Source organism: Pangasianodon hypophthalmus, chromosome 8 (genome assembly GCF_027358585.1).
Source record: "Pangasianodon hypophthalmus isolate fPanHyp1 chromosome 8, fPanHyp1.pri, whole genome shotgun sequence".
Lineage (NCBI taxonomy): Eukaryota > Metazoa > Chordata > Actinopteri > Siluriformes > Pangasiidae > Pangasianodon > Pangasianodon hypophthalmus.
The window spans coordinates 15,965,816-15,988,684 of NC_069717.1; the positions used below are offsets into that span (position 1 = coordinate 15,965,816).

Sequence of the window (22,869 nt, forward strand, 5' to 3'; positions counted from 1 at the left end):
AGCATCTGCTGTGAGTAGCGTTGTTGTGTGTTGCCGAATCCATGCCATGTTCATGTATATTCCATGCTTGTCTAATTTATGTTTGTTACATAGTCCTAGTCTTTGTTCACATGTTTTTCACTGTTAATAAAATACTCCACACCATCCTTGACACTGTGTTGTCATCTTAAATACTTTTTGCAATTTATCTCGGATAAGTGATGAAAAGACATGCAAAAGACAACATGACAGGCATCTAATGGATATGATACTGTTTGTACCAGCTATTTGTCCTGCGTCAGTGATTTATCTACTTTATGTGTATTTATGCTCTGTGTGTGTCTTGGTAGGGACTAAATGTCTCCACAAGTATATGAATATCTGAGAGTTCTGGCCTTGTGAGGACATTCTTTTACGAAAAACTGCAGCTTTTAATGAACAACTTAAAGAGCCAAAATGTTTCATTTTGGCTACTGAGGTTAAAGTTAGGGTCGCTTTTAGGTGCAGGCATAGCATTAATTAGCTGCATTAATTATTATGTCAGTGGAAGGTCTTCACAAGGATAGAAGATATAAATATGTGTGTGTGTTTGTCTTGTCTCAGATCCCTCAGTGAGTGCTGAAACCGTGGTGAAAGGAAGAGTAGGGGGGACTGTAGAACTGGGCTGCACCCTCACTTCATCGGATGGGGTCATGACACCGAATCTATTCCCTCTGCACGTGGTTGAGTGGGTGCGGCTGGGCTACAATGTCCCCATTCTTATTAAATTTGGAGCTTACACGCCACGTGTGCACCCAAATTATAAAGGTGAGTTACTGCTTCATTTGTGCCCAGTACACTTTTAGATCCTCATGTCTGAAGAAGTCATTAAAGTAAGTAAAGTTGTGATTATGTTAGTGTAGGTTATGTGTATAGCACAAGGAGTTTGGTTTATTTATATTATAAACTGGATAATATAGAAGCATGCTGATAAGAGATCCCCTTATCTCTTCTGTAGAGCATGATAGTGCCTGTTTAGTGAAAGACGAGTAGACAATATAAAGGTTCCAAGGTAACTCAGGAGAAGAGCACCTTTTGCATTAGCTTTAAAGGCCCTTTGGATGCTTTCATTTAGGGATTTTTTCCCAAGAGAACTGCTTAAATCAAAAGACAGCTCTTTTTCTTGATGATAGTGTGTGCATGGGTGTGTGTGTGTGTGTGTGTGTGTGTATGTGTGTGTGTGTATGTGTGGGTGTGTCTGTATAAGCATTTGATCATGGAAAGAATATCATCAAATAGGTGATCCAGCCCAAATAACAAGTACTCTGTAATTACACTGAGTGTGTCTGAGTCTGTGTGTGGGAGAGATGGCACTAGGAAGTAAGGGAAGGGAAAGAGGGGAGGAGGGAATAGCTTTTATGGATGCAGTGCAGGAGGGGTAGGCTATGTGCAGCCTGTGGGGGAGGTGGATATTCAGAGGGGTCTGGGTTAAGCAGCATGGGGTTTGCAGGTTGTGGGGACATATTGGGCCACTGCTGTCTGGATCAGTATTCTGATCCTGTATATCTGACCCACTAAGAGAAGGATTTCTTTATTGCTGCAAGATGAAAATATGAAGCACAGGAGATAATACACTCCTTAATCTAGAAATGATAATCAGTCATTATCTCACGAAGAACAAAAGACAAAATACATCATTAAATCCCAGAGGCTTTCCTCCCTTTGGCAGACTGACAATAACCCACATTGATCATAGTTAATGCTGTTTACTTTGATGGGCTTTTATTTCATGCGATCAGGTTTTGATCAGAGAGATAATTTCCTTGTTTCCCCAGTGAGCCATGGCACAGATGGGGCTCTGCCTGACCTGCACCCGTGCTCTGTGCTATCACTCATACAACCCCTTCAGGGTGAGCAGCTGATGCAACATCAATTCAGATCTGTCAGCAGCACTTAAATAATGAGCAAGGAAATAAGGCACAATATGGTTATCGTGCAAGTGTCCAAATATCAGTACTACCTCTGAATTGAATTAGGAAGGCACAGTGTGGGCAATACTGGAGGCAGGATAAGGACAGTCATGTTCTAAGATTTTTGGACATATTTGAAGCAATGTCACAAATTCCCTTCTACGAGAAGGCAATGCCATAATTCTTTTTTCCCGGATTAGAGATCATTATCAGAAAAACAAAGCAGGCAGCTAATTACAAAAATGCAATATTACCCTGATAATACATTAAGTTAAGCAGCCGTTGTGATATGCTACTGTTATATCACATTCCTACTGTCATCCATGATTTTCAGTACAGACAGTTTTAATAATAAACCTGGTTCAGATTCTGGGGCCAAAAGTTATTTTATTATTTCATCATTTGCCATATGCCATTACTGTTTAACAAAACTTGAGTATTGAGCACACTTTTATTTGGATTTATTTAGATTTCAGTTGTTGTCCAAGACTTACAGTAAAGGGTGATAAGACTTTAATTACTGCAGATACAGTATGTTAGCATGGATGTTCAAAACTAAAAACATATACATTATGTATGCGGTATATCAACTACCAGTGTGGAGTACAAAAGTAAACAGAGAGTACTGGTCATATTGCACCCGACGATTCTGCTGGTTTTCTTGTTCATTCACCAGCAAACATGTGGCTACACAGTTCCAGTGAGCTTGCTTAGAGATAAATATCAAATATAAGTGCTGTGAGAATATGCTGCTTACAGGAGGACCACAATAAAAAATGATTCCATGGCATACCTGATAAGCTATCCGGTGAGTCTCAGACTAGCACAAAAGCTAATTGCATTGCAATAGTCAGAACCATGTGCCTTCTGCTGTGATGACTAGAGAGACCAGGTTAAGAGAGCTGTAGCACAGGGCCCAAAATGATACAAACAAATAGAAGCCGTGTTTAGAATTTTGTTTCTGTTTTAATACAGGTAAGCGGAAGTTGATTTCTTAAGTTTAATAGTTAAACAGACTGGTATATAAGTAACTATTCTAATTCTGATAATTGTGCAACTTTGCCTCAATATACCTATGCGGTAAAATACTGTATATATAAAGTCATATGATTTTGATGGGTGAAAACATGTGAGTTTCCTTCCGTTTGTAGCACTTCCATGGATGCTTAGCCTGTGCTCCGCTGTCAGAACCTGTTATCCTAAGCAAAAGTAGATCAAATGCCCCCCAGCACAAAGGAAATGAAGGAGAAGGCCCCCTCTATAGGGAGGGGAGAGTGTAATTCTCTCAGGCCAGGCTTGCCAGGTCTCTATCACTTTGAGGTTTTCAGCAGGGCCTGGTTTTAACCTTTGGACAATTTTCTCCCTTCTTGTTCCTTTGCCTTTTAAAAGCCATTTAAATGTGTTGAAAAGTCAACAACTTTGTTTCCCCTCTAAAACTTTTGAGATTTTCACTACTTTTGTTTTAAGCAGAGGCATGGTACCATTCCTCCAAAGTCTTGAGTGCCTGACATACCACAGAACATGAAAAGACTGCTCTTGTATAGACCATTTATAAGTTATAAATCATTAAAAGAATAGCCCTTCTCAGTCCCACCCACGTCTCACTACCCAGTCATTCATGGCTTTGAGGAATTCTTCTATTCCTTAAATTTTTTACTTTAAAAAAGTTTGCACCTTTCATGGCCTCTACACTTGTCACATACCATTCTTGCACCTTACTTACTCACAAAACACTTTCCCAAACTACTTACCATGTGTTTAATCAACACATCATAGAAATGACTGAGACAAATTGTTCAAACCTGTTATACTGTCCAAACTGGACCAAATAGGTTGTTAGCCAGGGGACGAAGGAACCAGACCAGACTGCTATTGTGTTTGAGCTCTATTGTGTTGAATCACTGTGTTTGGTTTTACCTCCATGGGGAGGATCTGTACCTGGGAACGCAATGGAAGAGGGAATGGCAGTGTTTCTGTGAGTCAAACTACTCATGGGTGACCATGGTGGCAGTCATTAAGGTTTTCACAGGGTCAGAAGCTTGGCTTGGCTTTCACTGTGAAAATACACCTTGATCTGAATTGTCAGTGCTTTAAGAGCAAAATAAGTTAATTTAATAATGTGGCCCAAGTGTGTGGTAAGCAACAGCAAAAAAATCCATATGCATAAGGAACTAACTAATATGCATTAGGAATGGTGCATTAGGACTTTTTTCAGGGCCATGTAAGTGTAATCTAGGCTGAAACTCATACTTGGGCACTAAACTTGGCAATCATTTACTACCTTGTGAACATTCAAGACATACCAATATTCTGGAGTCACACGGTCATATCAGATTACTGACTGTTGTTTAGAGCCGTTTAAATGGTTTCAAATAAAGCTTGCAGTTTGAGCAGAGAGACAATGCAGTTTTTATCCATTTTAGTAACACATTTCTTCAAGTGAGGTCAATACTCTCAAACTATTAAACACAGCTTAATGAAGCAGTAATAATTTAATTAAACACACTGTACACTTTAACACAAATTACATACACATTATTTCCCAAAAATGACATGGATGGTTTACCTAAAACCATGTGTCTATATTTTCAAAACAATTTTGAGGTCACCTATAAAAACTTATATTTCAAAAGCTAGAGTGAATTTTTGACCGTTTTGACACAATTCAAAAAAGTGCGTGCGCAAATTTCCATAGCACTGGAACAAACTCATAAACGTCATCTTCACATAACTAATTTACATTTACCATCAAGCTGTCATCTGGGTTAGTAAAGCACAAAACACCGGGAGTGCTAAATTCACAAATATCAAAGAATTGTGCAAAATATAAGTACCCATTGCCCTGATTCCCAAACAAGCCTGAAAAAGAGTGATGAGGAGAAAGGATATAAAGAATATATATAGGATAAAATAAGGCAGATTTGTTGGGAGAGGAAGAAGACAGAGGAAAAGAAGGATGAAAATGACAAGCTGAGAGAGGAAGAGTGGAATAGGTAGAAATAGAGAAAGTCAGAGAGCCCAAGCAGTAGGAAGAGAGGAGCAGATAGGAAAAGGAAGAGAGTTTCAAAGAACAGCATAAAGAAGAAGGATCAATAAGGGCAACACTAACTGATCATATCTTAAGCCATGGATGCCGGACAGAGGGACCACACAGCAAGACTCCTGATTTTTCTATGCTCATCATTCTTATTCCTCAAGAACAAGTCTGGAAACAATTGGAATGAAGGCAGTTTGTGGTGGTTTAAGCTAATGTCTAATTCCACTATTCAGAAAGTGTGCAAGTGGATTGAAACATATCTATGTTTCCTAATAGTGTGTCTTCTAACATATTCTCCTTTTCTAATGCTTTTCTATTACTGGAGATGGAAAGTATATGAAAGAAACCAATATGATAGTAACACTGTCCCTGTGTTTTGTGTGGAAAAAAAGCTGACCTCCTTTTTTCCCCTTATATGGGGAAAAAACTTCAGTAGTGCTTTGCAGCTGTCTGATAATTACGTTTTATCTTTAATGTACTTGTATGATTATAGCTGAATGCCTTATTTAATCAAAACATGACAGCTATGCAGTTACCTGAGAAGAAAGCAGTAGTTCAGTTTGCAGTGGACTTACACTGGTCTGCGTAATTGCTTTGATGGCTATGTTAATTGTTTGGAGAAATGTGTCATAGATATTGAAAAAAACTGTAAAGCTTAGCCATGTTTATCCATGTCTGTGAGCACTGTTTTGCTCTTAGCCATGTATTTCTTAGCCTTAGCCTGTTTACTGGTGCAGTGAGGCAGCGAGAGATTTCACTGTAATCTATCTCATGACAAAGAGCCATTCATGGGAGGTTTTAACTGATTAGGAAAGAACGGTGGAGGATTGGGGTTGAGGTACATTTTGAAGCAAAGCAGAAAGATGAGGGGAGGTGCTAAGGCCTTTTTTTGGGCGGGGGGGCAAGAAGTATTATTTTATTCAAATCCAAACATATCCCAAAATGCAACTGGGCCACGACTCCCATTAAACTCACACAGGGTTGAACAAAGAAAAACGAGGCTGAGGGCCCCCTTTGCACAATGATCCATAGTTTTCCATAGATTGCTGTGTAGGACCCCCCCAGCACAGGACCCAATTGCATGGGTGCCTTAATTTATGGGACAGAAAAACCCCACAGATATAACAATCACATTTACAGTCCACTGCCTGCAGACAAAAATGGGATGGAAAAGATAAGGACAACAATACAAAAGGAAAACTTAATAGATTGTGTAGTCTTCACTGCTCACCATGATACCATGTGTATTTGAGCAGAGATTCATACATATACATCTACACATAACTGAAAAAAATAATTGTCAGTTATCTATGGAAGTGGCTTTTGGTACTTAATTTAGATTAGAAAAAGTGCATGTATGCTGTAGCATCTTGGGACAAGGGTTTTAGCAGCCCGAGATTTATGCTGCCATCCAAGTAAGGGCCTCTACATCCTCAAATCTACTCCCTTAACTGCATATTATACTGACATTTTCTAATAATGATGGGAGAGATATCATGTTATATGTGGGGGAAAAATGTAAATGGTGAGTGAAAATGAAATAACAGGGAGAGGAAAGAGAAAATGCAAACAGATGAAAGAGGCAGAAATAAAAAAATGCAAGTATAAATTTATGAATATTGCAGGAAGAAAAAGACAGAAAATAACAGACTGTTAAAAGAAATATATTACATGGTATGAGAGCTTAAGGGTAAAAGAAAAAAGTGAATTTATGAGTAGGAAGTGGAGTAATGGAGAGAAAAATATCATCCAGTGAAAAGGGAATAGAGAAGACAGAATGCAAGAAAAATGGAAGAATAGCACTGGAGCAGATAGTTGCTGAGAAGGAAGGTAAAGCCACATCTTATTGTCTTTGTCTGGGATTCTTGTGCTATGATTGGTCAGGCCTGGATGACCTGGCCATCCTGCCAATAAAACAATGTGCAGAGTGATGGACGTGTCTGGAGGAAAACTATGGGGAAAGAGAGGTCAGAACTCACTTGAGTGCACATTGATCTTGGAGGATTTATTGATCCAGAGAGTCCCACGAAATCCTCTTAAGGAATTTCAACACTGCAATTGTTGAGCAACCTGCAACTTGCATTATATAATATGCTTGCATGTGTTGCATTTACAGATTATTAATTTTGACCATGTGCTGAATTGAAATGCTCAGCAGACAAATGTGCCCAAAGCAAAAAATACCCAAACAAACTTGAATTTGTCAGCTAAGGGCAGATCTTTTGTTTGAGCTATGATTTAAATAAAACCTTTCTTTCTTTCTTTCTTTCTTTCTTTCTTTCTCTCTGCTCTCTCTCTCTCTCTCTCACACACACACACACACACACACACATTCCCTTATGCACCCTTCTCCTCTTTGCTCTCAGCTTTATTTGTCATGATCCTTTAGCCAGTTTAAATCAAAACACACCATTTTCTTCCCTACACGTCATTAAAAAAAAAAAAAAACACGGCCACAAACATTCCCCGCCTTGTGAGCCTGCCTTCCTCCCAATCCTTTTGCCCTGTTGTCTTTATGCAGCAAACGAATTCAAATCCAAACTCCCCGCCCCTGGGTTCATCACTATGGTAACCTGAGAATTAAGCAGGGTGGTGAGGTGCCTCATTCTCCCCCAATGATGGACGGCCACACCACAGCAGGAAAGGGTTAAGTGTCCAATAGAAGCCTTATATTCCCACTGCAGCAGTTGGCACATGTGCAGCCAAGACTGAGGATATTGCACATTCAGTTAGTTTGGATGTGTACGATTATGTATGTAGATTTATACTCACTTTTGTGTTAAGTGAACCTGAAATAAATTGTTAAAACTAGTAAGGAAGCCCTTCAAGGCTAGTATTCCCTCTACAACAGTTCAACAGGGCTCAGTCAGTTCTTTTGCGCATGTATGTGTATTTACTGTATGTCTGTATGCTTATTATTGTCTTAATTTTACTTGGCAGACTTTTAACCTTCTTGTTGAGGTTCTGTGCTGTTTTTCAGGGATCAGTTTGGAATACACCTGTGACAATTTTAAGAATATATTTTGGGGTTTGTAATTACAGTCTGCTCAGAATAATCTTTACTGATGTTTGGTAATCAAACAGGGAGGAAATGGGATGAGCCGGGAGGACCTCACATGAGAGATAAGAGCAAATTCCACCCATGCTTCAGCACACCTGCTGTCACATCTGTAAATGTTTGCCCCTCTCCCTACTCTTTTAATAACCACCTTCCCCTTCCTGATCTGGCACCCATATTTATTAGAACATAAACAGACACTCCTTTTAAGAGACGCTTCTGTTAAACTGCTTTAGGGGGATGGGCCTAGAGCTTTCATCATGCAGCTGCTAACCCCAGTGAGAGCATAAACATTTACACAGAGTAATGGACCTGGGGCTAAGGGTAATTCATAGTCAATGTAAAGCAGTGCCTGAGGTTATAAGGTTGTTTGATTGTCAGACTTTTATACCTGGGGCAGTCTGTGGAGGATAATATCCATTAAGCCTCTGTATATTGTGCTCTGATATTTTGTGAGTGAAAAGTAAAGGCTGAAACAAATTAATAAATTTTTTACCAAGAATGAATGGTATGATGCACTAATCACCCACTTCTGCATACATGAGCTCACAGATGCGCACGATTGGTTAAATCCACTCTAATTGACAGGGGAGAGTTATGCCATCCCTCCCAACTAGGGTGCAGGGCCAGTTTTGTTCTAATGGACTCCTGGCCCCGGATAGCTGTCCGGAATCAAACTCACTATTTTCCAAATATAATGTAAACGTTTTTATGTTGCGCTGTTCAAGAGCCTAAAAACGTTTATTGTAATAGTCTTGGTTATGAGGGCCATATTCAATTAAATTTTATTTGTATAGCGCTTTTGACATTGGACATTGTCACAAAGCAGCTTTATAGAAATATATAAATTTCAGATACAAAATTTTAATTTATAAATTTATCCCTAATGAGCAAGCCAAAGGCAACGGTGGCAAGGAAAAACTCCCTGAGATAATATGAGTAAGAAACCTTGAGAGGAACCAGACTCGATAGGGAACACATCCCCATCTGAGTGACACCGGATAGTGCAATTGTAAATAATGTTATATAGTTAAAAGGTGCAATTGTGTAACCAGGAACTTATGAGCTTATGAGCAACTTATGAATATGAGCATCAAAGTTATTACCCATTATGCGGTTATACTGAATCTACCCAGCTATCTCCTGCGCTTGTAATGTTCCAGACCTGATGTTAATCATTGTCCTTTAGGAGGTCAAGAAAAGCCTAGTGTGGACGTAATACATTTCTCAAGGCAAGACGAAATAGTTCCACAGCAACTTTCAAGGTGTTTGTGGCATCACTATGGACTTTGGGTTGCACTGAAATTCCAACAGGAAAAGAATAAATGTCTCCTGCCAATGCACAATCATTACTTCTGGTGCTGACATTTAAAACCCCAAAAAGTTTGAAAAAAGCCATCAGCTTGACATGGTGAGGCAGAGAGTGTAGATGGGGAATACTGAGGAATAATGAGGAAAGGGGATACTGAAAAGCAGGCTTCAGTAACTAGGCAAATGACAGTTCAAGTTTTAGAGAGCCAGGAGATGTCAGAAGCAGAATGACAAGAACAGGGGTGGCCAGAATTGGGGAGTCAGCCTTGAGGCTTTGCATGTGTGTATGTGTGTGTTCTTCCTAATTTTTAGTACACAGTCGTTCACTCATAGAACGAAAAAATGCATTGCCTTCAATAAAATTATCCTATCTTGTCCATTAGTTCAAATTCCACAGTGGCATGTGAAATTACATCAGTGTGTGATTCTGTGCTCACTTGCATCATCCACAATGACTGCAATCTACTGCAATTTATTGTTCTTTCATAAATCTGGCTCTCAGTTTTGTCTGAGTTATTGATTGCAAATTAAAGCATAATAGATCTTGTCTCAGCTAAGTGTTCAGATATTTGCTATATGTCTGTGAGCGGGGATTAGGGTTTATTTATTTATTTATTTATTTATTTATTTTTGGGGGGGGGGGGGGGGGGGGGGTTGGGGGGGGTCGTACTAAATCTGGAATGGGATGTTCAAAAAGCATGGATGAATGTGATGGTCAGGTGTCCACAAACTTTTGGCCATGTAGTTTACTTTCAAGTGTCTCTGCATATTGTGTTTTTTTTTGTTTGTTTTTTTTTTTTTTGCTAATTAACTTTGCTGAGTGATAGGTGAACTGCTGCAGACTTTCCTGTAACAACAATTGTTGTTTTTACTTCTACTCTTTTATGTAGTCATATGATTACATTGTCACGTGTATGGATCATGTGTTGAAATTATCTCATGTTCTTGTGTATATTTGACAAATAAAAAGTTTCTGAAGTTTTTATAGTGTTATATGTTTTCTTATTCACTTTGCTGTCTCTCTGGCTCACTCTGTCCTCAGGCCGTGTGTCTCTGACACGGGGAGCATCTCTAGTGGTTGATGGCTTGACTCTGGAGGATGAAGGCTGGTTTGAATGTCGCATACTTTTGCTGGACAGAACTGCTGATGAGTTCAGAAATGGCACTTGGACTTTCCTGTCAATCACAGGTATGATTCCTCAGAGCTTGAGAAATGTACCTAAATTAATTTAGCCTACACCTAAAGTGAACGGAGCAAGAAAGTAACATTAGAATGTTCCACCTTAGAAAGCAGTGTGTAGAGATTATAATGATTTAAATTATAAAACAATGTTAGAAATATACACACTATATACATTTATCGGCATATACATATATGCAGCAAGTATAAAACTGTATAAATCTTATGATTGTTAACATATATGTAATAAAGCTTTGCAAGGGTAAGTGATTTATTTTATTGTCTTGTGATAAAAAACTTTAAGCAGAGATTTACAACAGCAAGAGGCTGAACACTTCAAGTGCTGCAGTGTACATGAGGGTTTTACACATTGCTGTGTATTTTGGCACTATGCTATCAACAGTGTTTGAGCTTGCTGTATCATATAACCTCTTTTGTTGTGCCCCTTTTATGTTTCAGTTGTGGGGTTGAGTGTGTGAGTGTGTCACCTAGAACAATGCACTTTTTTATCTTTCACATTCACACATTTTTGCCTGTTTCTTTCATTGCTTTTTGCTCACATTCCCAAGACTCTCACACATACTATTAAAACATCAGTGCTCATGACACTTTTCAGATCAGATCATATTTCAGATCAGAGCTCAAATAAGGAATCTTGTCTCATTCTCCTTTGACTGATCAGGTGACTATAACACTCAGTAGTTATTTAAATGAGAGTGCTGTTCTTCCAAAGCTTTTGCTCACATATTTTATATTAATAACACCTGTTTGTTTTCCAATTTTTGCATACTTTTGTAATTGTTTTCAGGTTAAGGTCTCTTTGTGGCATTTGGGAAATCTTTGTTTTGTTGTTTTGTGTTTAATGGGTTTAGTCATGCTTTATTGATGGCTGTGATTACTTAATCATATTTGATTCAACCAGAGGGGAAGAAAATGGACGCTTTTAAATGTTTTTATTATATGTACATGTGATTAGATAAATACTGCAGGTGTCCATATAGGTAGAGTAAAATAGTTCCCCATTAGCTAAATGCTGCATGACCTTTTCCCCTTTCCTCTCCACTGTAGCTCCTCCAGTGTTTATAAAGATACCCCCTTCCTTTGTGGAGGTGCTTTTGGGGGAATCTCTCAACCTCAGCTGTGGTGCAGTTGGCAACCCAAAACCAGCAGTCACCTGGAGAAAAGAGGATAACACAGGGGAGAAAGAAGACAAGATTCAGGTAGTATAACTAAATGAAAGAACATGGTTTGCTGATGTGTGAAATGCATTTATCAGTGTAAACCCATAATCTGCTGGCCAGCAAACTCAGTATGGACCCACAGACTCATTCATTCATTAAATATGAACTATTCAGGTAAAACAAAGCCCACACTCTTCTTGTATAGTTCTCACTATTAGTAAGAATTACTTGGCCTCAAAGTCAGTTTGGCAACAACAAATTTATGCACAAATTAATATTGCAGAATGGCAGGTATTAAATTTGGCAGTTTTCTCCATTTCAAGACAAAATAAGCAGGTGTTCTCAAAATGATGACTGTTTACCACAGTAAAGTTTCATATTGGATATTCACCATATATTTACACCAACAGTGCCAATAGCATTCAAAGAGTACCTGTGAAAAGCGTAATGTCTACACATTAGTATTCATATCATATTTTGAAGTATATTTTACACATCTCACCACCTTTAATCAGTGTTATACTTGCAACATAATTAGAAATATATTCAATTTACCCTTGTGGGAGTTTCTTAAAGATCCATACATGCCTCAACCATTGACTTCAATTGGGCTTTATATTATCATCCACAACATACCCACCAGCTGCACGCTCAATTTATCAGATTGCACACGCAAATTAGCACTCTCTGTTTGGGATCCTAGAAAAACAGGACTAGAGGGGTAAAAATTAACTTTAAAATTATTCATAAAAGAAATGAAATGTTAAATGCAGTAGAAGATATAAATAATAATAATAAACACAGGGGACTAGTCAGATACAACATGGTAATACTCAAACTAGAATTACATGCACTTCATTGCTGTAGGACTTTCACAAAGTTGGTGTAAATAAATTAAACCTACCAACTGTTGATACTGAGATATGTATGTAACATTTCTCTTTTAACTTTGGACATTCTTGTTCCCATCAGGTAATCAGTGGAACCTTATCTTTGGTCAAGGTTACCAGGGAAACAGCAGGAATGTACAAGTGTCACGTATCCAACTCTGAGGGAAACTTGACTCACATTACCCAGCTACAGGTTAAAGGTCAGTGACCCTGACTCATCCATGTGAGAGAACAAAGCAAGAGGTACTAGTTTCTTAAACACATTTCAGGTAACAGTGTATCTAACCTCAAATGCTACAACAATTCTCAGCACCATAATACAGATTTTGCAAATCTATATATTGTAAGCAAAATTAAACACAGCCGCAAAAATCATAAACATGCTTCTCAAAGTGAAACGTTTGCATCAAAATACCAAATGCAAGTGTGTGCTACAACAAGCCATGTTTCTTCCTGCGGCTGTAATCACCTGTGGATGTACATTTGTGTCATTGTTGTGAAAATTGCATAAATGTGTAATTCTTTATTTAATTCTTTTAATACTTTGTCCTTACTTTGTGTTTTGCTATATACAAGTGGGAAAAAGTGACCAAAACAGACACTACACTTGCATGGGAAGAATTCATTAAACATAAACAAACACTAGAATTCATTAAACATAAACAAACACTAAAAAAAATTAAAACTGATCATTTCTGCTTGACCAAAGACTCTTTTCTACTCCACATATAATGTTCTCTTTAATGAAATGATATCGGAAAAGTTTTGGCCTATCAAATCATGGTCAATGACATTGTCATCTAGTGTAGCCTGAATTTCATTTGAGACTGTCTGGCTCCTCATCCTCTGCCTCTCTGTACAAATTCTAATTTGCCTTCATCATTCTCTATTATACAGCAGTTAGCAACACAGGCCTCTTTAGTTGCTGTTCATATATATGTTTGGGCTCACTGGAAGAATGCATTTTTGTGTTCACATGTTCGATCCTGATTACGGTGTGCTACATTTTGCATACTCTCCCTATGTTTGTGTTTCCTGCCTCATGCACAGTGTTCCAGGCACAGACTCTGCATCCACTGCAATCCTGATCAGGATAAAATGCCTACTGAAGATGAATGAATGAATGCATAAATACAATATACTTTTAAGACACTTTCTTTGCATTGTTTTGTCTATAGAATAACATTTTAACTTAATTTTTCTTATCGGGATATTTAAGACTGAGACGTAGTTAAAAGCTCTTTAATGTTTGTGCTGGTAAGGCCATTGTTTATTCATTCATTTTCAGATTTATGCATTTTCTGTTTCAAATTATGGCTTGAAAGTATCATGAAAATGTGTTTAGAGGTGGAGCAGTGTGTGAAATAATTAATGAGTTTATAATGACAGTAAAAATGTATAGTTTTGCACCAATGGCTAGGTGCAAAAAAATAGGTGAGCTTTGGTTATTTAGAAATGTGTGCCACAGTGTAAATAACAGCATATAAGCAATGATAAAAATCATACTGTATATCCTGCATCTTAGAGGAAGTCATATAAAAGAATAAACAGTGCCACCTGTTGTTTATTTCTAGGATGAGCAACTTCTGAACACTTTAGTTACAAAAGATTAAATCAGGATTTATAGCATTTTTTTTTTAACAGGTCCTCCAGTCATTGTTATTCCCCCTGTGGACACTACCATGAACATGTCCGGGGATGGAGTTCTTCAGTGCCATGCTGATGCATACCCATCTAACCTCACGTATGAGTGGCAGAAAGAAGGACAAAATGTCTATAATGTTGAGTGAGTGCTAAATGTATCTGTACCTCTGTGTTAGGGTAAATTCCCTCTGTGTAGCTCAGGTGTAGTTATAGTACTAACCCTTAAACCCCATCCTATTATTCAATCATGTATCTTAAAGCATATAATACAACAGTGAATCTATTATTCTTAACCTTTTAGTGTAATTTAGTGCAATAAATAATATTCCTAACCCCTTTGATAGACTTAAATGTAACCCCTACTTCTTTAGTAATCAAAGATCACCAGTCATTTAGCAAATATTTTTAATATTTTGTGTTTATGGTTGTTATAAATATAATATAGTGAATGTGGTAATATAATATGGTGTGTGTGTTTTATATTTATATATGTATATACACTCACCTACTCATTCATGCAATTATCTAATCAGTCAATGCGTGCAATGCGTGTAAAATCAAGCATATACAGGCCAGCAGCTTCGGGTAATGTTCACATCAACTGAGTCTCTATAGTTTACTCAGAATGGTGCAATAAAGAAAAAACATCCAGTGAGTGGCAGTTCTGCAGATGGAAACACCATGTTAATGACAGCAGTCAGTGGAGAATGGCCAGACTGGTTTGAGCTGACAGAAAGGCTACAGTAACTCACAGCATTTCAGTGCACCTGAAAAATCTGCAGGAATTGCATGATGCTATCATGTCAACATGGACCAGAATGTATTAGTATTGGTATAGTGTTCCCAATAAAGTGCTACATGAGTGTAGATAGATAGATAGATAGATGTTACTTGTTCTATACTGTAGTAAAATGTTGCAGTATTATATTTAATACTTTGTTAACACATACACTGGGTGCATGTGTTCATAGATCTCTGAAGTCTCGAGTTAAGGTCCTGGTGGATGGTACTCTGCTCATTCCTGAGTTAATCCCTGAAGACTCAGGAAACTACACCTGCATTCCCTCCAATGGGTTACTGACTCCACCCTCTGCTTCTGCTTACCTCAAAGTGAAATGTAAGTATTGTGTTCACAAAACTGTCTGCAAGGCCTGATGCGTAATAGTCAAAGGAGTTTAACATATATCAAAATAAATGTGCATTATTTGATCTGTAATCTGTGACTCTCTAGTTTGTTGCTGTATGATACAGTTTGTTATGCTATATTGTGCCTTCTATCCTATCTAAATCTCTTAGATCCTGCACGGGTGATGCGGATGCCTAGGGAGACCTACCTCCCTGCTGGCATGGGTGGAACAATTGTGTGCCCAGTTCAAGCCGAGCCTCCAATGCTGTTTGTCAACTGGACCAAAGATGGTGCCTCACTGGACCTACACCAGGTACTCTCAAAGCCACAAGAATCACCCTAGTTATCACAAATACATAAATAGAATATTTCTGGACAATAAAGTTTGTTTTCTGTTTGTTGGTTAGCACCCAGGTTGGATGATAAACTCAGAAGGCTCCGTGTTCATAGCCATAGCCAATGATGATTCAGTAGGCATGTACACCTGCACTGCTTACAACAGCTTTGGGACTATGGGTCAGTCTGAACCCACCAGAGTAATTCTGAAGGTACAGGAGTCTACAAATAATCTGAGATATGTAACAGGCTCTGACTAATGTGGTTTCAACTGGTATTTCTACACAATGATAGATTGTACACACTAGACAATTGTATTTCTATTATATGCATATGAGGCCATAAATAAACAAAAAGCAGATGTGATAAGAACCACTTATCATTAATTAGGAGAGGAGATGGGTTAGACCACAAGATTGTGATTTATAAAGGGGCTTGTGAGTAGGAGACGGTGCACATGGCTCTATATATCTGATTATTCTTGGTGCATACTTTATTTTTTTATTTGTTTTTTGGTACATGCATGCACCCACTCTGGAATCTGTGCAAAACATTTTATAAATGAGGCCCCAGATTTAACCGGTTCCTGGATTGGTCATTAACATTCCCTCTCCTTCACAGGATCCCCCATTGTTTAGGGTGTCCCCCAGGGCTGAGTACCTGCAGGAAGTTGGTAGAAAGCTAATCATTCCCTGCCAAGCACATGGGGACCCACCACTTAATATCACCTGGACCAAGGTGAGCACTCAGTTTCCTAAGATAATCCTAAAGAAATGACAACAAATTAATATTAAATCTTTCTTTTTTTACATACTTTTTTTTACACAAATACACTGTTCAGAGTATTTTGAGATATTGCTGTGCGGCTCATTTTTGGGATGTTTTTTGGTCTTGTATTCCAGGTTAGGACTACGCCTAGCTCTCCATTTACTGTTTTGTCCAATGGTTCACTGGTTCTGCATCCACTCAGCAAAAACCATCAAGGGGCATGGGAGTGTCATGCTACCAACTCCGTAGCCACAGTCAGTAAAGGCACTGTGGTTCTAGTATTAGGTGAGGGAAGAGCATTTAGAGAGAAAAGCGTTTAACATTTCAAACCTAGTTCTTTATTGTGTTTGCATTGTCTTCATGCATAAACTGAATGTTCATTCATTTTTAGGCACAAGTCCCCATGCTGTGACTGCAGTGTCTATAGATCCAGGCATCGACAATGCCAATGTATCCTGGGAGCCTGGTTTTAATGGAGGATATACCCAGAAGTTCAGCATTTGGTGAGTGACCTCATTTTGGTCTATCTTATCAATTGTAGCATGAAGCTTCTAATTTGTCATTTTATTGTTCTTTTGTTCCCCTCAGGGTGAAGCCCACTAATAGAGGGAAACATGAGTGGACCTCACTCCCAGTCCCCATATCTGAATCCAGCCTCCTTGTGACAGGTCTCCAGCCTGCCACTAGTTACCAGTTCAGCATCTTGCCCCAGAACAAGCTGGGCTCTGGCCCATTCAGTGAGATTGTCACCATCATGACCCTGCGTCAGTATAGCCTTGGCTACGTGTCTTTGAAGTTTCTGACCCTGTGTTTACTACATTCTGATTTACTTAAATTTGTCGTATTGTTTCTGCTGTAATTATTTTCTGCTAACTATCTCTTTATATGTATTTAAATGATACTCATTGATGATGATCATTGTACTCCATTTAATTCAATTTTATTTTCTGATATTGTTCTTTATACATTCGTGATGTTGATTTCTCTCTTTTGTTTCTCATATTCAGCTCCTCCAACAGATCCACCTACTGTAGTAACCAATTTAGCAGCACTACTTGCTCCCACCTCATTGTCAGTAAATTACACAGCAGTGGGTGTGCTGCTGCAGTGGCTGCCGCCCCCTGCTCAGTCTCCACTGATCACAGCCTTCATGCTCCAGGCAAGGCGGGAGAAGGGCGAATGGGTTACACTTGAGAGAGAAATCAAAGTCAATGCCACAGAAATACTTGTCCAAGGACTGACAAGAGTAAGGTTCCAAAATGTTTTGTAATGTGTATAAAAATGACATGCAACAGAATGTAACCAACTGAGGCACCAAAATTAATTGTTGCTTAATTTCCCAACCACAGGACTCCTGCTATGAGCTGCGGCTACTGTCATATGGAGCTAGAATAGTCAGTGAACCCAGTGAATCAGTCAATATCACCACTAAAGGTAAGTATATAAACTTGACAGTATTTCACTTATTAACCTTCACAATCATATTAGCTCAGGACCATCAGTGTTTCCAGTACTCCCATTGCACCACTACTTTTCATTTAAATATTGTCTGGCAATTTATTTGGTGAACCATAAATGTGCTTTTGTTTGAGAATTTTGTTGTTTTGTTATTATTTTTTCATTTTTTTAGAATTCAAGGTAAATCTATTCCAGATTTTATGTATAATTATTGTTCACTGGCAGCATTAATAACACAAATACTAGATAATACACTGCGTGGCCAAAAAAAAAGGTCGCTGTTTGGGTTTAAATAAGCAAATACTTAAAAGCCTATGATTGGATCATTACTGAAGTGATTAATATGTTTCAGCTGGCAACAATTCTTTTAACCTTAACTGATACAGTGTGTAGCTTCTCATTTCTTAAACAACCATGGCAGATTACGTATCCCATGGTCGTGGAAAACATGTTACTGAAGGGGACAATTTGTTGGCCTGCATCAAGCAAAGAAAACAACTAAGGAGATTGCTGAAATCACTTGAACTGGGTTATGAAATGTCCAGTGCATTATTAAAGCTTGGAAGGATAGTGGTGAACCGTCAACTTTACAGCAGAAATGTAGTCGGAAAAAAATCTTGAATGATCGTGATCGGAGATCTTTAAAACGCTTGATGTCACATTGTAAAAAAATCGACTGGAGAACTCAAGGCTATGTTTAATAGTGAAAGTAAGAGCACAATGTGATGAGAACTTACAGGATTTGGACTAAACAGCTGTGTGGCCACAAGAAAGCCATTTGTTAGTGAGGCTAATCGGAAAAAATGACTTCAGTTTGATAGGGAGCATAAAGACTGGACTGTGGAGCAATAGAAAAAGGTCATGACCCTATTCCAAAGCAATGGGCGTGTCAGGGTAAGAAGGGAAATGCATGAAGTGATGCACCCGCCATGCATAGTGCCTACTGTACAAACCTCTGGAGGAGGTGTTATGATCTGGGGTTGCATCAACTGGTCAGGTCTAGGCTCAGCCTCATTGTGTGGCAATAAAATGAAGTCAGCTGAGCACCTGAATGTACTGAATGACCAGGTTATCCTGTCAATGGACTTTTTCTTCCCAGACGGCACAGGCATATTCCAGGATGAAAATGCTAAGATTCATCAGGCTTAACTTGTGAAAGAGTCGTTCAGGGAGCATGAGGACTCATTTTCACACATGAATTGGCCACCACAGAGTCCTGACATTAACCCCATTGAAAGTCTTTGGGATGTGCTGGAGAAGACTTTAGGGAGTGGTTAGACTCTCCTGTCCTCAATGCAAGATCTCAGCCAAAAATTAATGCAACTCTGCATGGAAATAAATGTTGTGAAGTTGCATAAGGTTGTTGAAACAATGCCAGGACGAATGCGTGCCGTAATCAAAGCTAAATGCAGTGCAACAAAATATTAGATTGTGTGACTTTTTTTTTGGCCAGGCAGTGTATCTACAGTGCCTTGCAAAAGTATTCACCCCCCTTTGTAATGCAATTTTGTTGCATTACAACCTGTAATTTAAAGGATTTTCATTTGGCTTTTATGTAGTGGATCTATGCAAAATACTCCAAGTTTATGAAGTGAAATTAAATAAAAAAACTCATTTCAAAAAAATTTTTAAAATAAAAAACTGAAAATTGGTGTGTGCATTTGTATTCACCCCTTTTGCCATGAAGCTCCTAAATAAGTTCTGGTGCTACCAGTTAACTTGAGAAGTCACATAATTAGTTAAATTAAGTCCACCTGTCTGCAGTCTAAGTGTCACATCATCTCAGCTTACATATATACCTGCTCTGAAAAGCCCCAGAGTCTGCAACACCACTGAGCAAAAGGCAGCATCAAGCAAGCAGCATGATGAAGACCAAGGAGTTCTCCAAACAGGTCAGGGCCAATATTTTGGAGAAGTATAAATCAGGATTGGGTTACAAAAAAAATCCAAAACTTTGAATATCCCACGAAGCACCATTAAATCCACCATAGCAGAGTGGAAGGAATATGGCACCACAGTAAACTTGCCAAGAGAGGGCCGCCCACCAAAACTCACAGACCGAGCAAGGAGGGCATTAATTCGAGAAGCATCCAAAAGACCAACAATAACCCTGAAGGAGCTGGAGAGCTTCACAGCAAAGACTGGAGTGTCTGTCCATAGGACCAATATTAGCCTTACACTCCACAGAGCTGGGCTTTATGGAAGAGTGGCCAGAAGAAAGCCCTTGCTTAAAGAAAAAAACAAGGAAGAACGTCTTCAGTTTGCCAAAAGACACGTGGGAGACTCCCCAAACGTCTGGAAGAAGGTACTGTGGTCAGATGAGACTAAAATTGAACTTTTTGGCCATAAAAGAAAACGCTATGTCTGGCGCAAGCCCAACACCTCTCATCACCCCCAGAATTCCATTCCCACAGTGAAGCATGGTGGTGGCAGTATCATGCTTTGGGGGTGTTTTTCATCAGCAGGTGCTGGGAAACTGGTCAGAATTGAAGGAGTGATGGATGGTGCTAAATACAGGGCAATTCTTGAAGCAAACCTGTTTCAGTCTGCCGAAGAGATGAGACTGGAAAGGAGGTTCACCTTCCAGGACAATGACCCTAAACACATTGCCAAAGCAACACTCAATTGGTTTAGGGAGAAACATTTGAATGTTTTGGGATGGCCCAGTCAAAGCCCAGGTCTCAATCCAATAGAGAATCTGTGGTCTGACTTAAAGACTGCTGTACACCAGCGGAACCCATCCAACTTAAAGGAGTTGGAGCAGTTTTGCCTGGAAGAATGGGAAAAAAATCCCAGTGGCTAGATGTGCTAAGCCCATACAGACATACCCAAAGAGACTTGCAGCTGTAATTGCTACAAAAGGTGGCTCTACAAAGTATTAACTTTGAGGGGGTGAATAGTTATGCACACCCAAGTTTTCTGTTTTTTTGGTCTTATTTTTTGTTTGCTTCACAATAAAAAATATTTTGCATCTCAGAAATTGTAAGCATGTTGTGTAAATCAAATGTAACTCATTTGAAAATCAATCTGTTTAAATTCCAGGTTGTAATGCAGCAAAATAGGAAAAAGGCAAAGGGGGGGGGGGGGGGGGGTGAATAGGCACTGTACATATTTACTGTAAACATCAAGCTTTATCATTTAAGTAAATGCATTTTAGCATGACTGCTATGTTGATCAGCAAGTATATACACCATACATAAGTCCAGTACAGCATTCTCTTGAGTGAGACTAAAAAAAGCTAATGAGAACTCCTGACAGAACTAAAGTTAAGTGCACCTTTAATTTATTTTATTCAGATCAAACTGCAAGTCCTGTGTTTAAGAAACATGCTACTACATAGATTAGGGTTAGGTGCTGTTGGAGTTTTATACATACAAAATTACAAAAGACAGTTGCCTTGAACATGAGTTATATTTCCAGTGTTGCTTGTGTCCTTGTCCTTATTATCTTAATGTAATATCTTGAAGTACAGCAGGAGCTCAATAAGTCAAATTGTATACACTATGTATAGACCATGTATACACTAGTGTACTTGTCCAGTAAAGCACAATTTTAATTATTATCTGGCAAAAAAAGGATGCAACAGTCTAGAAGATGGAAAGAGCTACTAGTTGTTAATAACAGTGACCAAGAAAGCAGTTTAGTAATCATTAACTTAGCAAATGTACTAGTAAAAGTTTTTTTTAATTTCCTTTACATTTTATCATTTCTGTTACAATTTGGTCTGCAGGTATGGAGGTATATCCAGCTCCATCCAGCTTGTTGACTTTTGTTACTCAGCCCCTGATGGCTGGTGTGATGGCAGGTGTGTGCTTCCTATTTGTGACTATCATTCTTTCAGTGGTGACAGCATGTGGTATGAACCACAGGAGGGAGCAGCGCCGCAGGAAGAGACAAGATGGTAAGGGGAATATAAGAGCTCTACACAGTAATTCAGATAGAGCAGGGATGTCCAATTCTTACCCACAAAAGTTGGATGTGGTGTGGGTGTGGGTTTTTTGTTCCAACCAAGCATGGAGCCACAATTGATAGTTGATTGAAGGTCATTAAAGAGGTGGAATCAGGTGTGACTCCTGCTTGGTTGGAATAAAAACCTGCATACACCCACTAGCCCTCTGCAGTTATGATTAGATTTGCCCAAGAGTATATACTGTACATGACTAGATGACAAAAACCACATCTAGATAGTTCTAGCTAGTTAACTGCTTTTGATTTTTTCATTCTTAATACCTACCTTTATTTAAATTTTGTTAGACATCCACAAAGAGAAAATAAGACCAGAAATGATCAGTAACACTATCATATTTCACATTTTCCTTAAACCTTAGGTTTTGGCACCTTTTTATTAGTATTTACATCCTACACATTATGAAAAGGCTTTAGAATAATTTGTCAAGAATTGACAAATTTGTCAAGACTTGACAGAGTATTAACATAAATTTATTTTTGTTGAGTTCTTTAATGGCATTGTTTGATCATTTGTTTTGTACTGTGACATTATATAAACTGTCTTCTCCATTTCCTGCCTCCTTACTGTTTTAGTTATCTCTAATGCCTTCCAGAAGACCCGATCTCTACAGTAAGTCTCCATCAGTACTATGCATGTCATCATCATTCCAAAATACCCTCACAAACTTCCAGAGAGTTTTGTAACAGTAGAATATTATATTACAGTATTATAATATTTGTGACTTTCATTTCTTGCATTATGCCAAAATATGAACTGTGTGAAAGAATCAGATTGTACATTTACAAGTCTTTCTATGTCTGTTTTCTTTCTTACTTCAGTAACTTAGGAAGTAACAATACTTCATATGTAATGTAGTACAATACTTCATATGTTCATATGTAATGTAACCCCTTCCTACTCTCTAGCCATACTATTGTAATATTGTCAGGGATTGGAGTCAGCTGTGGATGCACGTGCAGATACGGTTTAATTGGTGCAATAG

At 38.5% G+C, this 22,869-nt stretch overlaps 1 protein-coding gene across 4 annotated transcripts in view; it reads left to right on the forward strand.

Annotated features, from left to right (window-relative positions):
* Positions 1–22,869, forward strand: part of igsf9b (immunoglobulin superfamily, member 9b) — a 39,583-nt gene that overhangs the window by 10,453 nt on the left and 6,261 nt on the right. For 3 of the 4 annotated variants that reach the window (XM_026910773.3, XM_026910774.3, XM_026910775.3), the window contains exons 3-18: positions 583–786; positions 10,377–10,523; positions 11,583–11,734; positions 12,668–12,785; positions 14,230–14,371; positions 15,201–15,346; positions 15,526–15,668; positions 15,763–15,903; positions 16,313–16,429; positions 16,594–16,744; positions 16,851–16,962; positions 17,048–17,223; positions 17,467–17,705; positions 17,809–17,893; positions 21,648–21,818; positions 22,460–22,496. In XM_026910773.3, coding sequence (XP_026766574.3) covers positions 583–786; positions 10,377–10,523; positions 11,583–11,734; positions 12,668–12,785; positions 14,230–14,371; positions 15,201–15,346; positions 15,526–15,668; positions 15,763–15,903; positions 16,313–16,429; positions 16,594–16,744; positions 16,851–16,962; positions 17,048–17,223; positions 17,467–17,705; positions 17,809–17,893; positions 21,648–21,818; positions 22,460–22,496 — 2,281 coding nt within the window. The remainder of the gene's footprint in view (positions 1–582; positions 787–10,376; positions 10,524–11,582; positions 11,735–12,667; positions 12,786–14,229; positions 14,372–15,200; positions 15,347–15,525; positions 15,669–15,762; positions 15,904–16,312; positions 16,430–16,593; positions 16,745–16,850; positions 16,963–17,047; positions 17,224–17,466; positions 17,706–17,808; positions 17,894–21,647; positions 21,819–22,459; positions 22,497–22,869) is intronic. The other variant, XM_034306990.2, reaches the window with a different exon arrangement.